Source organism: Hypanus sabinus, chromosome 14, assembly GCF_030144855.1.
Source record: "Hypanus sabinus isolate sHypSab1 chromosome 14, sHypSab1.hap1, whole genome shotgun sequence".
NCBI lineage: Eukaryota > Metazoa > Chordata > Chondrichthyes > Myliobatiformes > Dasyatidae > Hypanus > Hypanus sabinus.
Genome location: NC_082719.1, coordinates 398,701 through 413,184, shown reverse-complemented (window position 1 = coordinate 413,184; position 14,484 = coordinate 398,701). Strand labels below are relative to the sequence as shown.

General features: G+C 43.9%; 1 protein-coding gene across 3 annotated transcripts in view; it reads left to right on the top strand.

The window, feature by feature from the left end:
* Positions 1–14,484, top strand: part of sdad1 (SDA1 domain containing 1) — a 97,694-nt gene that overhangs the window by 69,293 nt on the left and 13,917 nt on the right. For all 3 annotated transcript variants that reach the window (XM_059988672.1, XM_059988671.1, XM_059988670.1), the window contains 2 exons: positions 430–544; positions 11,340–11,434. In XM_059988672.1, the coding sequence (XP_059844655.1) occupies positions 430–544; positions 11,340–11,434 (210 nt within the window). The remainder of the gene's footprint in view (positions 1–429; positions 545–11,339; positions 11,435–14,484) is intronic.

Genomic DNA, 14,484 nt, shown 5'->3' with positions numbered 1-14,484 from the left:
GTCAGAGGGTGGTAAATCTGTGGAATTTGTTGCCATGGGCGGCTGTGGAGGCCAAGTCATTGGGTGTATTCAAGGAAGAGATAGGTTCTTGATTAGCCAGGGCATCAAAGGGTATGGGGTGAAAGCAGGAGAGTAGGGATGACTGGAAGAATTGGATCAGCCCATGATTGAATGGTGGAGCAGACTCAATGAACCAAATGGCCTACTTCTCCTATATCTTATGGTCTTTCCCCTGTTCAAAGAAATCTTTTTCCTGAGGAAAGAATGCAGATGTTTTTAGCACCAATTTCAGTAAGTGGAGGAGTAAATAAAAACTAAGTCAGACTTTGAACCGCTCAATCTTAACGTTCAAGTCTCTCCAGTATTGAGTAGTTTGAGGAAAGTTTGTTTGAAGTGGTTTCCAAACTGAAGATACTTTTTTTGCAATAGGGTAAACCAACGGAAGCCTCAAAAGAAGTCAGATGCCATGAATATGGGGAACTGGATTCTAAAGACTACATCCCAGGAGCAGAAGTGCTGGAAGAGGAAGGAGAAGAGGATAATGGTGAGTCTCCATAATTGCTTGATTGTCAATTAAGAAGCCGCATGCAATAGAAGCCACTGTCATCAAGTTCCATTTACATAGGAATTTTGAATGAAGAAGGTCCTATTTTTGAAAAAAATATGATTGTAGACCATGGAGGAGATGAAGGTAACCAAACATTTAGAAGAGGTCAGATAATGAGAGGATCTTAACTAAGAAAGTTAGTAAAGTGCAATGGGCAGAATATAGCTGAGGACATGAATTGACCCAAGAAGATCAATAACTTGGTTAAACTGTAGGTTTTCACAAAGAGAATGACATGAGGCATTTTATGTTTAAGAAAAGCCATAACAACTCATCTACTGTACTGCAAAAACTGAACATGAAGCATGGTAACAGAACTTCACATAACTACATCATCACGTCAGACCAGCCTCCTTAAGCAAAACCCCAACTTGATGTTGGTGGTTGTAAGTTATGTCCCTTTACACTAGTGGTCACCAACCAGTCGATCACGATTGACCGGTTGATCTTTGAGACTTTCCCAGTAGATCCCAAAAAAAAGAAAGAAAGAAAAACGCACACCGGGCAGAAAAGACCAAAAGCAAAACCGGGAAACAACCTCTCCCCACAAACAGCTCTCCGCAGAGGGAGCACCACTACTTCACCAGTATCCTCATTGGCATCAACCTATCTTTATAATGCTCACATTACAACACTTCTCCCCCTTTAAATTCCAACATTCCCCAAATGTAAAAGAACTGGGAAACAAAAAACATTAGCTTGTGTACCCCTGAAACTTGTACTAGTGTCTCAGTAACAGTTTACCAATACGAAACACCTGAAAAACAGGGCAGGTTCACCATTCACTCTAACAAAGGAAACTGTCCATTCGAATATTCAGTCTGTCAGGAGGTTTGCGAGGGTGCTGTGCTGCAACAGATGAAAATTATTAAATCTAAGTACAGGAGCTGTCTTACTGACAGACACCTCACAGACTGGCTGTCTGTAGTTATGAGCCAAATTTCAGGGAACTAGCAGAAAGTATTCAGTCCCAGAAATCACACTGAGTACAACAGTCAATTTTTATTCATTTATTAATGAAACATAGAATTAAAGGTGTTGTAATGTGAGCATTATTAAAATAAGTAATACCAATTAAGATAATGGTAACATAGCAACACTCTCGCTACGGAAATCCGCCTGCAAAGAGAGCCTGCTTCCGGGGCTGCAGGGCTCCTCTTCTGGTCCCTTCTGCCCGGTCTGCATGCATATACCCAAACAGGTGCCTCTGCCTTGTCCATGGTCACGGTCATGTCATGGTGGCAGGGGCATGATAGCAGAATCCTCCAATTCTCTGTGGGCTGGTTTAAGGCGACCTACTGAAACACATTCAGGTTTAACTCTATTAGCTATGATAAAAGTTTTTTCTCTGTGTTGCAAAATGCAGAATGGGCAAGCCTAAAAGGGCCTAAGGAATTACTGATGTACATCATGGTGGGCAATAAAGCAGCGAGGTGGAATGTTGATCACAGTAACCCAAGAGTGCTGTACACCATTATGGAAGGCAGGAATGGGTGCAAAGGATTTGAAGTTACTGAAGAGGGTGGAACGCTGTTGAGAGGCTGACCAGGCGGTCATGGCATCAGGAATAAAATCACCTGGCACTCATAATGACTGCCTCTATACCAACTCTGCTGCAGGGGACTGCAGGTCCTCTTTTGGAGCTGCTGTAAGCCCCAGCAGGACCCATGGGAGGCACTCATCTGTCAGGGGAGCCCTCAGAACAGCCTTTTAAGAAGTGGTGAAACCGCTCACATAGACCATTGGACTGTGGGTGATACACCATGGTGTGATGATGCAGTCTAACGCTGAAGTTCTGGGCCACCTAGCTCAGAGGTCCAGTTTGAATTGGGGACTGCAGTTCGAGGAAGTATCAGATGGGATGCCAAACCGAGCAACACAAGTGCTGATGAATGCCCAAGCCATGCCAGTGATGCTAGAGGGATGGCCCTGGCCATTGGTGGTACTGTCCATCATTGTAAGGAGGGTGGAAGAGGACCAACAAGGTGGCGTCTGGTCATGACAGTTAATTTTTGCTTGCTGACACTCCATACAGGCTGCAGTTTATAAGGCCATGCCACACAAACTTCAGTGCAGTCAGTTTCTATGAGGCCTTCCGCCCGGATGTGATAGTTAAAAACAGTCCAACCCAATTTGTGGGCACGATGTGCTGAGGACGACCATTTGAGACTTCACGCAGGAGAGAAACGCCAGCTTCCCCAAACTTAATGTCAGCCAACAGTGACTATGCTTCGACAAGTCTGGACCTCTAGGTTAGTAGCTTGTCGGCTGCACCCCCTATATGTAAGCCCTCAGTGGCTGGCCGTGAGAGGCAATCAGCCACAGCATTGAGTCATGTCATCAGCAGAAATTCTGTGCTGGCTCAGCAATACTTGGGTGTATGAAGGGAGGACGGGAGGATGAACACAGGGCCCTGGTGGAGGACTTTGTCAAATGATGCAAGCTGAATCATCTGCAGCTCAACATCAGTAAGACAAAGGAGATGGTGATGGACTTTAGGAAGACACAGTCTGCACTGCTCCCTGTTACTATTGACGGTGAGGATGTGGCTGTGGTGAGGCCCTACAAGTACCTGGGGTGTACCTGGATGAGAGACGTCAGTGGAGCAGCAATACAGAGGCTGTATACAATAAGTAGAGTTGCCTCTACATCCTGAGATGTAGATGTAGATGTAGATCTTCTTCACATGATCTACCAGTCTGTTGTCACCAGTACAGTCTTCTAGGTGGTGGTGAGCTGGGGCAATGGCATCAACAATGGTGATGCCAACAGGCTCAATAAACTGATTCGAAAGGCTGGCTCTGTTACAGGAGTCAAACTGGACACATTGGAGGCTGTTGCAGAACAAAGGACCCTATGTTAAATCCTGGGAATTCTGGACAATGTTTCTCACCCTCTGCATGGCACCTTAGCTGCACTTTAAGGAATAGACTAAGACAACTCCAAAGAGTGCTATATGAGGTCATTCTTACCCTCAGCCATTAGGCTCTATAATGAGTCCATCTATAGCAGGGGAAGTGATGACCAATCTAGTTAGACTGTGGTAACTTATGTTCTTATTCTTTCTACTAATATTTGTATATCTGTGCACTTATAATGCTACTGTGACACTATAATTTCCTTTAGGATCGATGAAGTGTCTATCTGTTACTTTTCCCTGTTGATATGTTGCATATCAGTTGTGAACTCTGATATGTAGCCCAGGTGGCATCGCTGTCATGCAGACCAAGGGTATGATTTTTCAGTGTACGAGGGGTTTCTGGTCAATGACTGCTGTGAAATAGCGACCCTCTAGAAGAAAACAAAAATGACAGACAGCCAGAGAGAGGTTGAGAGGCTCATGGTTGACATGCTGTATGTTCTTTCAGGGGGACAGAGCTACCAAGTGAAGAAGGCTGCCACACACCTCCAACCTACTGTTTGTGCTCAGCATAGTCTGAAGCTTCAGTAATAATGGCTATGGATGTGTTGGGGAGGGGGTGCACCAGAAGGTTTGAGTCGGAAAGAGCTCATTTGGTATCATCAAATGCCCTGGTCATGTCTGCTGACCAGTCAAGTATTTGATTAGAGTATTGCCTATACGGGGGAGCATAAGTTCAGCAGCTCAGAGAATGAAGCAGTGATTAGAAATTCACCAATCCTAAAATCTTCTATAGCTTTAGTAGTGCGGGGCGGCGGGATATCCATAAGAGCGACTACTTTTGATGAGAGGGCATTCACACCTTCTGCGGAGGTGCCAAGTCCAAGAAAGTCAATTGTTGACAGCCCACACTGGCATATAGCAGAGTTGATATTCAACCTGTGTTGGCTTAAATGTTCAAAACGTGTGCAGAGATAAGATGTGTGTTGTGATTTGGATGCACCAGCGACAAGTATGTCATCCAGGTACACAGTAAGTCTTTTAGTAGAGTCCATCAGCCGTTGGGAAGTCTGTGCTACATTTTTCAGCACAAATGGCACGTGCAGAAACTCAGAGGCCAAATGGGAATCACAGCCTTTTTGGGAATCTCCTCCAAGTACACAGGCACCTTATGGTAGCTCATATACAGTCAACTTTGGAAAAAATTAACTTCCCAGCTAAGTGTGCTGAAAAGTCTTGGATGTGTGGGATCAGGTAATGATCAGGGTGGTGACTTTGTTAAGGTGTCAGTAATCGCCATGTGGGCGGCAACCACCGTCAGACTTGGGGACCATATGGAAGGGCGAAGCCCAGGGCTACTCAACCGGTGTACAATGCCAAGACTTTCTGTATGGGCAAACTCAGCCTTTGCGGTTGTCAACTTTTCTGGGACCAATCTCTGTGCACGGGCATTGACTGGCTGGCCAATTGTGGGAATGTGGTTTATGGCCCCATGTTTTGTAAGTGTTGTGGAGAATCTGGGCTTGGTGAAGTTTGGGAATTTGCCCAGTGGTTGAGTAAATTCACATGTGGTGGTGAATGTGCTTGACAAGAGTTGTCTTGGGGAACATATGGGTGAGCAGGATATCAACCCAGGGTCCTTGACATCCACAAGCCAACAGTTCTTAAAGATCGGCTAACTGTCCTTGGGCACACAGGCAATCTGCACTGAGCAGATGTCTAGCCATATTAGCCAGGACAAAGCCCTATGTGTAACGTCGCCTCTGCGGCAGAATTTGTCACCCATTGTGTTCTGTAAGTCTGGATCCTGCTGCTGTTGGTGGCATCCAGTGAAGTTTTGTGGCTCTTTACCTTCTCGTCAATTGGCGATGCTGGCAGCATACTCATTTGAACACCTGTGTCACATAGCAAGCATTGCCCTGAAAGGGTGTCCATAATGAACTGTAAACAGTAGACATCCCTGGCAGTTTGAGAGAATGCATCCTGCTCAAGGGTCTCGGCCTGAAATGTCAACAGTACTCTTTTCCATAGATGCTGTCTGCCCTGCTGAGTTCCTCCAGCATTTGTGTGTATTACTTCGTTTTCCAGCGACTACAGATTTTCTCTTGTTTGAGAGAGATTGTACTAGTCAAGTGTGATGTTATTTCTGGTTCTTTTGGCAGGGAGAAAGCCTGATGGGAGAATGTAGGTCATGCAGTTGCAGCAATGATTTGGAAATTTCTGAGACCATATGCTCAAGAATTTTGTATGTGTGTTAGGATTTTTTTGGAATGGCAGCAGTAGTTTTGACAGTGCATGCAATCATTAGGTTAGGAAGGAAGAACAAATGTCGGCAGTAGGAACAATTGGGCACAGACAAGAGCTTTGAGGAGTGAATAATGGGTGTATTTTCAGGAAAGAAGGCATCCTGCATCAAAATGACAGGAAGAAGGAGAACTGGGGTTGATCACCGTGAGCCTCTTAATTGTCATTGGAGCTGCAGGCACTGGAGAGAAGTTATAGAGTTAGTTCAGAGAAGTATCTGAAGATTATTTTTGTTCTCCAGAATAATCCCAGAGCAGTGGATAGTTTTGAAAGAAATTACATAGAATTGCCAGATTGGTTAACAGCTTCTTCCCTCAAGCTGTGAAATCCTGCCACTACCAAGGTTTCATTACAAGGACAGTAAACAGCTCGCAAAAAATCTCAGGCACATATATATATCTAGAATGCTTAAGACTGTAGTAATTCTATGTATTGCACTGTACTGTTGCAAAAAAAAATTCATGACATATATGAGTGATGATAAACCTGGTTTTAGACAATAGGTGCAGAAGTAGACCATTCAGCCCTTCGAGCCTGCACCGCCATTTTGAGATCATGGCTGATCAATTACTATCAATAACCAGTTTCTGCCTTGTCCCCATATCCCTTGATTCCCCTATCCATAACATACCTATCTAGCTCCTTCTTGAAAGCATCCAGAGAATTGGCCTCCACTACCTTCCGAGGCAGTGCATTCCAGGCCCCCACAACTCTCTGGGAGAAGAAATTTTTCCTTAACTCTGTCTTAAATGACCTACCCCTTATTCTCAAACCATGCCCTCTGGTACTGGACTCTCCCAGCATCTGGAACATATTTCCTGCCTCTATCTTGTCCAATCCCTTAATAATCTTATATATTTCAATCAGATCCCCTCTCAATCTCCTTAATTCCAGCGTGTACAAGCCCAGTCTCTCTAACCTCTCTGCGTAAGACAGTCCAGACATCCCAGGAATTAACCTCGTGAATCTACGCTGCACTTCCTCTACAGCCAGGATGTCCTTCCTTAACCCTGGAGACCAAAACTGTACACAATACTTCAGGTGTGGTCTCACCAGGGCTCTGTACAAATGCAAAAGGATTTCCTTGCTCTTGTACTCAATTCCCTTTGTAATAAAGGCCAACATTCCATTAGCCTTCTTCACTACCTGCTGCACTTGCTCTTTCACCTTCAGTGACTGATGAACAAGGACTCCGAGATCTCTTTGTATTTCTCCCTTACCCAACTCTACACCGTTCAGATAATAATCTGCCTTCCTGTTCTTACTCCCAAAGTGGATAACCTCACACTTATTCACATTAAACGCCATCTGCCCACTCACCCAGCCTATCCAAGTCACCCTGAATTCTCCTAACATCCTTATCACATGTCACACTGCCACCCAGCTTAGTATCATCAGCAAATTTGCTGATGTTATTTTTTATGCCTTCATCCAAATCGTTAACATAAATGGTAAACAGCTGTGGTCCCAATACCGAGCCCTGTGGCACCCCACTAGTCACCACCTGCCATTCCGAGAAACACCCATTCACCGCTACCCTTTGCTTTCTATCTGCCAACCAGTTTTCTATCCATGTCAATGCCTTCCCCCCCCCGATGCCCTGAGCTTTGATTTTACCCACAATCTTCTATGTGGGACCTTATCAAATGCCTTCTGAAAATCGAGGTACACTACATCCACTGGATCTCCCCCGTCTAACTTCCTGGTTACATCCTCGAAAAACTCCCAACAGATTAGTCAAGCATGATTTACCCTTGGTAAATCCATGCTGGCTTGGCCCAATCCTAGATATGCCACTATTTCATCCTTAATAATGGACTTTAGCATCTTTTCCACCACTGATGTCAGGCTGACAGGTCAATAGTTCTCTGTTTTCTCCCTCCCTCCTTTTTTAAAAAGTGGGATAACATTAGCCATTCTCCAATCCTCAGGAACTGATTCTGAAACTAAGGAACATTGGAAAATGATTACCAATGCATCCGCAATTTCCAGGGCCACCTCCTTTAGTACCCTAGGGTGCAGACCATCTGGACCTGGGGATTTGTCAGCCTTCAGTCCCATCAGTTTTCTCATCACCGTTTCCTTCCGAATGTCAATCTGTTTCATTTCCTCGGTTACCCTTGGCCCATCCATACATCTGGGAGATTGCTTGTGTTTTCCTTAGTGAAAACAGATCTAAAGTACTCATTAAATTCTTCTGCCATTTCTCTGTTTCCCATAATAATTTCACCCAATTCATTCTTCAAGGGCCCAACATTGTTCTTAACTATCTTCTTTCTCTTCACATACCTAAAAAAGCTTTTGCTATCTTCCTTTATATTCCTGGTTAGCTTGTGTTCTTACCTCATTTTTTCTCCCCGTATTGTCTTTTTAGTTAAGTTCTGCTGTTCCTTAAAAACTTCCCAATTATCTGTCCTCCCATTCACCTTAGCTGTATCATATTTCCTTTTTTTTAATGCTATGCAATCTCTGACTTCCTTTGTCAACCACTGTTGCCCCTTTCCCCCCTTTGAATCCTTCCTTCTCTGGGGGATGAACTGATTTTACACCTTGTGCATTATTCCCAAGAATACCTGCCATTGCTGTTCCACTGTCTTTTCTGCTATGCTATCCGTCCAGTCAACTTTGGCCAGCTCCTCCCTCATGAATCCATAGTTTCCCCTGTTCATCTGCAACACTGACACCTCCGAACTGCCCTTATCCTTCTCAAATTGCAGATAAAAGCTTATCATATTGTGATCACTACCTCCTAATGGCTCCTTTACTGTGAGATCGCTTATCAAATCCTGTTCATTACATAACACTGAATCCAGAATAGTCTTGTCCCTGGTCGGCTCTCGTACAAGCTGTTCCAAGAATGCATCCCGTAGGCACTCTACAAACTCCCTATCCTGTGGTCCAGCACCAACCTGATTCTCCCAGTTCACCTGCATGTTGAAATCCCCCATAACTACTGCGACATTACCTTTGCCACATGCCAATGTTAACTCCCTATTCAACTTGCACCCAATATCCATGCGACTGTTTGGTGGCCTGCAGACAACACCCATTTTGGTCCTTTTGCCCTTACTGTTCCTCAGTTCTATCCACACAGATTCTACTTCTCCTGACCCTATATCCCCCCTTGCAAAGGACTGAATCTCATTCCTCACCAACAGGGCCACCCCACCCCCTCTGCCCACACTTCTGTCCCTAAGATAGCACGTATACCCTTGTACATTCATTTCCCAAGTCTGATCTCCCTGCAGCCATGTCTCCGTTATCTCAACAACATCATAGTTACCCATTTGCACCTGGGCTTCAAGCTCATCCGCCTTATTTCTGACACTTCGTGCATTCAGATATAGAATTTTTAACCCATTTCTCCTCTCTCTGTTTGAATCGCTGCCTATTGTGCTTAACCCAGCTCCCCAAACTCCCATCAGGCTATATGCCCCTAGAATTTTGTTGTCCTTCCTAAATTTACTTATTCTTTCAACATATTTAACTCCATGTTCCGTCAGACCATCCCTCTGTACATGTCCTCCTTATCACTTGTTCCGCCCCACCTTCCTCAACTACACACTTAATATTCCAGAACCGTGTAGTCCCCACCTGTCCTTTATTCTTCCTCTCGCTATCCTCCCTCACATTCTGGATCCCTGCCCCCTGCAAATTTAGTTTAACCCCCCCAAGAAGCACTGGCAAACTTCCCTGCAAGAATGTTAGTACCGCTCCAGTTCAGGTGTAAACCGTCCCATCGGAACAGATCCCACCTTCCCTGGAACAAAGGCCAATTATCTACAAACTTGAAGCCCTCCCTCCTGCACCATCCTCTTAGCCACGTATTAATCTTTATAATCCTTCTGTTCCTTGCCTCACTCACACGTGGCACAGGTAACAATCCTGAGATTGTTACCCTGGGGGTCCTGCTCTTCAGCTTCACACCTAACTCCCTGAGCTCCCTACACAGGACCCCCTCACTCATCCTACCCACATCATTGGTCCCTACATGGACCACAACATCTGGATTCTTGCCCTCCCTCTCGAGAATAACCTGCACCCGATCTGAGATGTCTCGGACCCCGGCACCAGGGAAGCAACATACCATCCGAGATTCCCGATCTTCCCCACAAAATCTCCTATCCGCCCCCCTGACTATAGAATACCCTATCAATACCACTCTCTTCTCTTCCCTCCTCCCCTTCCTAGTCGAGGGTCCAACCTCAGTGCCAGAGACAGGACCACTGCAGCTTTTTCCTGGTAGGTCATCCCCACCAACAGTATCCAAAACAGTATACTTATTTTTGATGGGAACAGCCACAGGGGTGCTCTTCTCTCTCTGTCTATTCCCCCTGCCTCTCTTGACTGTCACCCATTTGCCTACCTCCTGTCTTTTCAGTGTGACTGTCTCCCGATAACTCTTATCTATCTCTGCCTCTGCCTCCCGAATGATCTGTCGTTCATCCAGCTCCTGCTCCAATTCCCTAACTCAGTGTGATAGGAGCTGCAACTGGATGCACCTATTGCAGGTGTGGTCATCTAAGATATGGATATGGATCTCTATTGTGGGCTGAGATTGGGAAGGAGGCAGGGAGAGGGGAATTGTGGTTGGCAAAAGGGAGAGGGAGCAGGAAGCCCCAGGCAAACAATCTCATTAAACCAATTGTTTGTAATCAAATGTCTCAGCACCGGGTATGCCTGCACCTGCACCAACCCATCACTGGCACTCCTTCTCTGCCACCTGTCCCACGCGCCTCCTGTGGCACTCCACCCTCACCATTCCCAACATCCTTTGCTCCCACCAGATTTACAATCCTGCTCTCTGCTCCACGTTGACAAACACAGTACTGTGTAAAAATCTTAGACACCCTAACTGTATTTATGTGCTGGAGACCTTTGCACAGTACTGTACAGATAGATGACAATAAACTTGAATGAGGTGAAGGTGACAGTTTAAATATATGTGATTTCAGAATACATTTTTTATACAGCCATTATCTGGGGAGAAGTGACCTCTTATGGAGATGTAAAACAGTACAACTACAATTTCAGTGTAGCAGTGGGTGTGTGAAGCAAACTATGGTTTGTGAAGAATGAAAGAGCAGCAAATTATGTTGAAAGATGAAGGTCATACTCTGAGGGATAAAGCTTGTATGCTCCTTATGAGAACCAACCAATCTTGTGTGATGGGGAAGGGATTGATGGGAATAGATGGTTATGATTAAATATCGGTGAGTTGGAGAGGAGTGGAGATAATGAAGACTGTATCTGTTTCCTCGTGGTCAACCTTCCTGATTTTTCATGTAATAAATATCATTTTTACTCGGACCAGGTATTGTATTATGATTTCTGGTCAATGTTTTCTTTCAATGTCACAAATGTTCATCTCCATTCTTAACACCCAACAAGAAAAATCAAACCCTTCTAATTGATGAGCTGTGCTGTGCATTGATAAATAAAGAGGATGCTTTATCTTAGCCATTTTATCCATTTATCCAGCCATTTATGGCTGGAACTTTCTTTGCAATTGATGTGTTACTAGTGATAGCTCTGTCAATTAAGATGTGAAACATCTGCTAATTCCAGATGGATGGGAGAGTACAAGTATGGATGAGGATGAAGATGGTGAAGGTTGGATTGATGTTCATCATTCTTCAGATGAAGAACAGCAGAAAGAGTTGGTAAGTCTGAAGCTTTCCTCTAACATATTTAGTATTTGGAATCAATGATGTGGCAGTGGAGCATTTTTAAATTTAGTGTTTGTTAACAGGAGAGACTACTATTACCCTTCCCTATGTACCTTTGGGGATATGGTGCTGTTCCCTGGTCTTGACAGAACCCTTGGAGTCTGAAAGGTAGAGATGCTGCCACAACACCCAGATTTTTTTTCGAACCAGTATCTTACTGGGTCATGCCTGCAGGAGGCTAACAATGGGACACACTGGTGTGGATGTGGAGTCACTGAAGATCTAGACTAGAGGAAGACAAAATATTTCCCTCTGGAGCCAGTAATTAGTGAGCCATCAATGACTTTGGTATTTTTCTTTGAAGAGATATTGTGATTCATGTGAAGGCTTGGCATTGTAACCAAGCAAATGCCCACATTCTGGTGAATTCCCAAGTTTATATTTGGGTTGGGGCTTCCACATTGAATCTCTGGAGTAACAAGGTAGTCTGTCAGCATCTGGCCACCACCACACACTCCCTTGCCTCATAATGTTCTCTAAACACACTCTGCTGTGCAATTTTTTTACACTTCCATTTCTCTCTTTCCCCCAACTTGTGAATTATTCTTATGTTTTCAGCGTTTTCTGGTGATGTGTATCAGTCAGGTTTAAAATGTGCCTGTGATATCATCTTCAATATATAATGGGACATCCAGTCTGTTCAACTGAGATTTTGGTCACTGACAAAATAATAAAGGAAAAGTAGTAAGGAAAAGATCCCCTATGCCAAAAAACACAAAAAAATGTATGAAAACAAATTCAGAGAATTAATATGAGCAAAGGAACAGACTGTAAATCCCCAGAAATGTCAAGGGTGAAGACAAGTCCGTTGCCTCAGGAGCTTGTGGCTGCCAAGGGAAAATCTGCCATGTTGTCTAACTTACAGCTTCTCCCACAGCAATGTGTCCGATTGTTAACAGTCTGCTTATGTGGCTCAAGCCTTGAACAAAATTTAAAAGAATGTGCAGAGACCGTAGGAATTGTGAATTATGATGGAGTGACTCATTAGTTAAAACTATCATTGGCAGGTTGCTCACTTCATTAGGAAGTAAAGCAAAATAATTTTGTTTTAAATTATGAGGAATTGGTTAATGTTAGTACAAAGATGTTTATGACAGACCAGAATTGTAAACACAGGTATAACTACTTCTTACAAGAGATAGGGTATATTGATATTTAGTACAAAGGGGTTGAGCATAATATTAGTTCTACTGGCATGACTTCTGAATATACTTGTCATGGATTCAGTGTAGTATAGTGTAGTGTAGGCCTCCGTTAGTCCTGATAGACCATGGATTTGTGCCTTGGAAAGTTTCCAGGGTGCAAGTCTGGGCAGGGTTTTTTTTAAAATGGAAGACCAGCAGTTGCCCAAGCTGCAAGTCTCCCCTCTCCACACCACCAATGTTATCCAGGGGAAGGGCATTAGTGTGGTATAGATACATTAGTGGAATTCTTGTATGAGAGGATTACACTGTGAAAAGAGCAAGTAACATTGGTGGATACTTACTGGAGACAGGGAAAGTGAAAATGATCTCTTTGAGGAATGGATCATTCTGGGAGAGATTGATGGTGAGAAGATGGTTCCTCTGGCTGGTGTGTGGAAAGTTAATTGTACATTGAGGATAACATGGGATGTTATGTTGCAACCAAACAATTGGTGAGACTCCATATGGAGTATTGTATTCAGTTTCGTCACCCTGTTGCAGGAAAGATGCCATTAAGCTGGAAAAAGTGCAGATGATATGTACAAGGATTTTGCTGGACTTGGGAGACTGAGGCATGGAGAGAGGTTGAGAAGTCTGAGAGACTGAGTCATGGAGAGAGGTTGAGAAGACAGAGACTGAGGCATGGAGAGAGGTTGAGAAGGATGGAACTCTGTTCACTGGATCACAGCAGGCTGAGAAGTGATTTGTAACATATCTACCATACTTATAAAAGTATTCTCTCCCTTCCCCACCCCAGGAAGTTTTCAAGTTTTATTTTACAATGAAACACAGTGGCCTTAATTTGGCTTTTTTTGACACTAATCAACAGGAAAAGACTCATGTCAAAACGAAAGTCGATTTCTAAAAAGTGATCTAAATTAATTACAAATATAAAACACAAAATCATTGATTGCGCAGGTGCTCACCTTCTTTAATATGACACACCAGATCATCACTGGTGTAGTTAATTGGTTTGAGAAATCACATGATTAGTTAAATGGAGATCACTGTGTGCAGTCAGGGTGTTTCAATTGATTGTAGTAAAAATACACCTGAATCTGGAAGGTCCAACTACTGGTGAGTAAGAATCCTGGCAAAAACTACACCATGAAGACAAAGGAACACTCCAGGCAACTCCGGGAAAAGCTTATTGAAAAGTACCAGTCAGGAGATGGATTCAAGAAAATTTCCAAGTCACTGAATATCCCTTGGAGCATAATTAAGTCAATCATACAGAAATAGAAAGAATATGGCAGTTGTAAATCTGTCTTGAAAAACTGAGTGACCGTGTAAGAATGGGACCAGTGAGGGAGATCACCAAGAGACCCGTGGCAACTCTGGAGGAGTTACAAACTTCAGTGGTTATGATGGGAGAGACTGCACATACAACAACTGTTGACCAGATGCTTCACCAGTCGCAACTTTATGGGAGAATGGCAAAGAGAAAGGTACTGTTGAAAAAAACGCATAAGAAAACTCAGCTAGAGTTTGCCAGAAGCATGTGAGAGACTCTGAAGTCAGCTGGAAGAAGTTGTTATGGTCTGATGAAACCAAAATTGAGCATTTTGGCCATCAGACTAAACTTTGTGCACATCATCAACAACACATCATCCCTACTGTGAAACTTGGTGGTAGCTGCGTCATGCTGTGGGGATGCTTCACTGCAGCAAGCCCTGGAAGGCTTGTGAAGGTAAATGAAATCCTGGAGGAAAACCTGATGAGAACTGCAGCTTGGGAGAAGATTTATTTTCCAGTAAGACAACGATCCCAAGTGGTAAAGCCAAAGCTACACAGGAATGG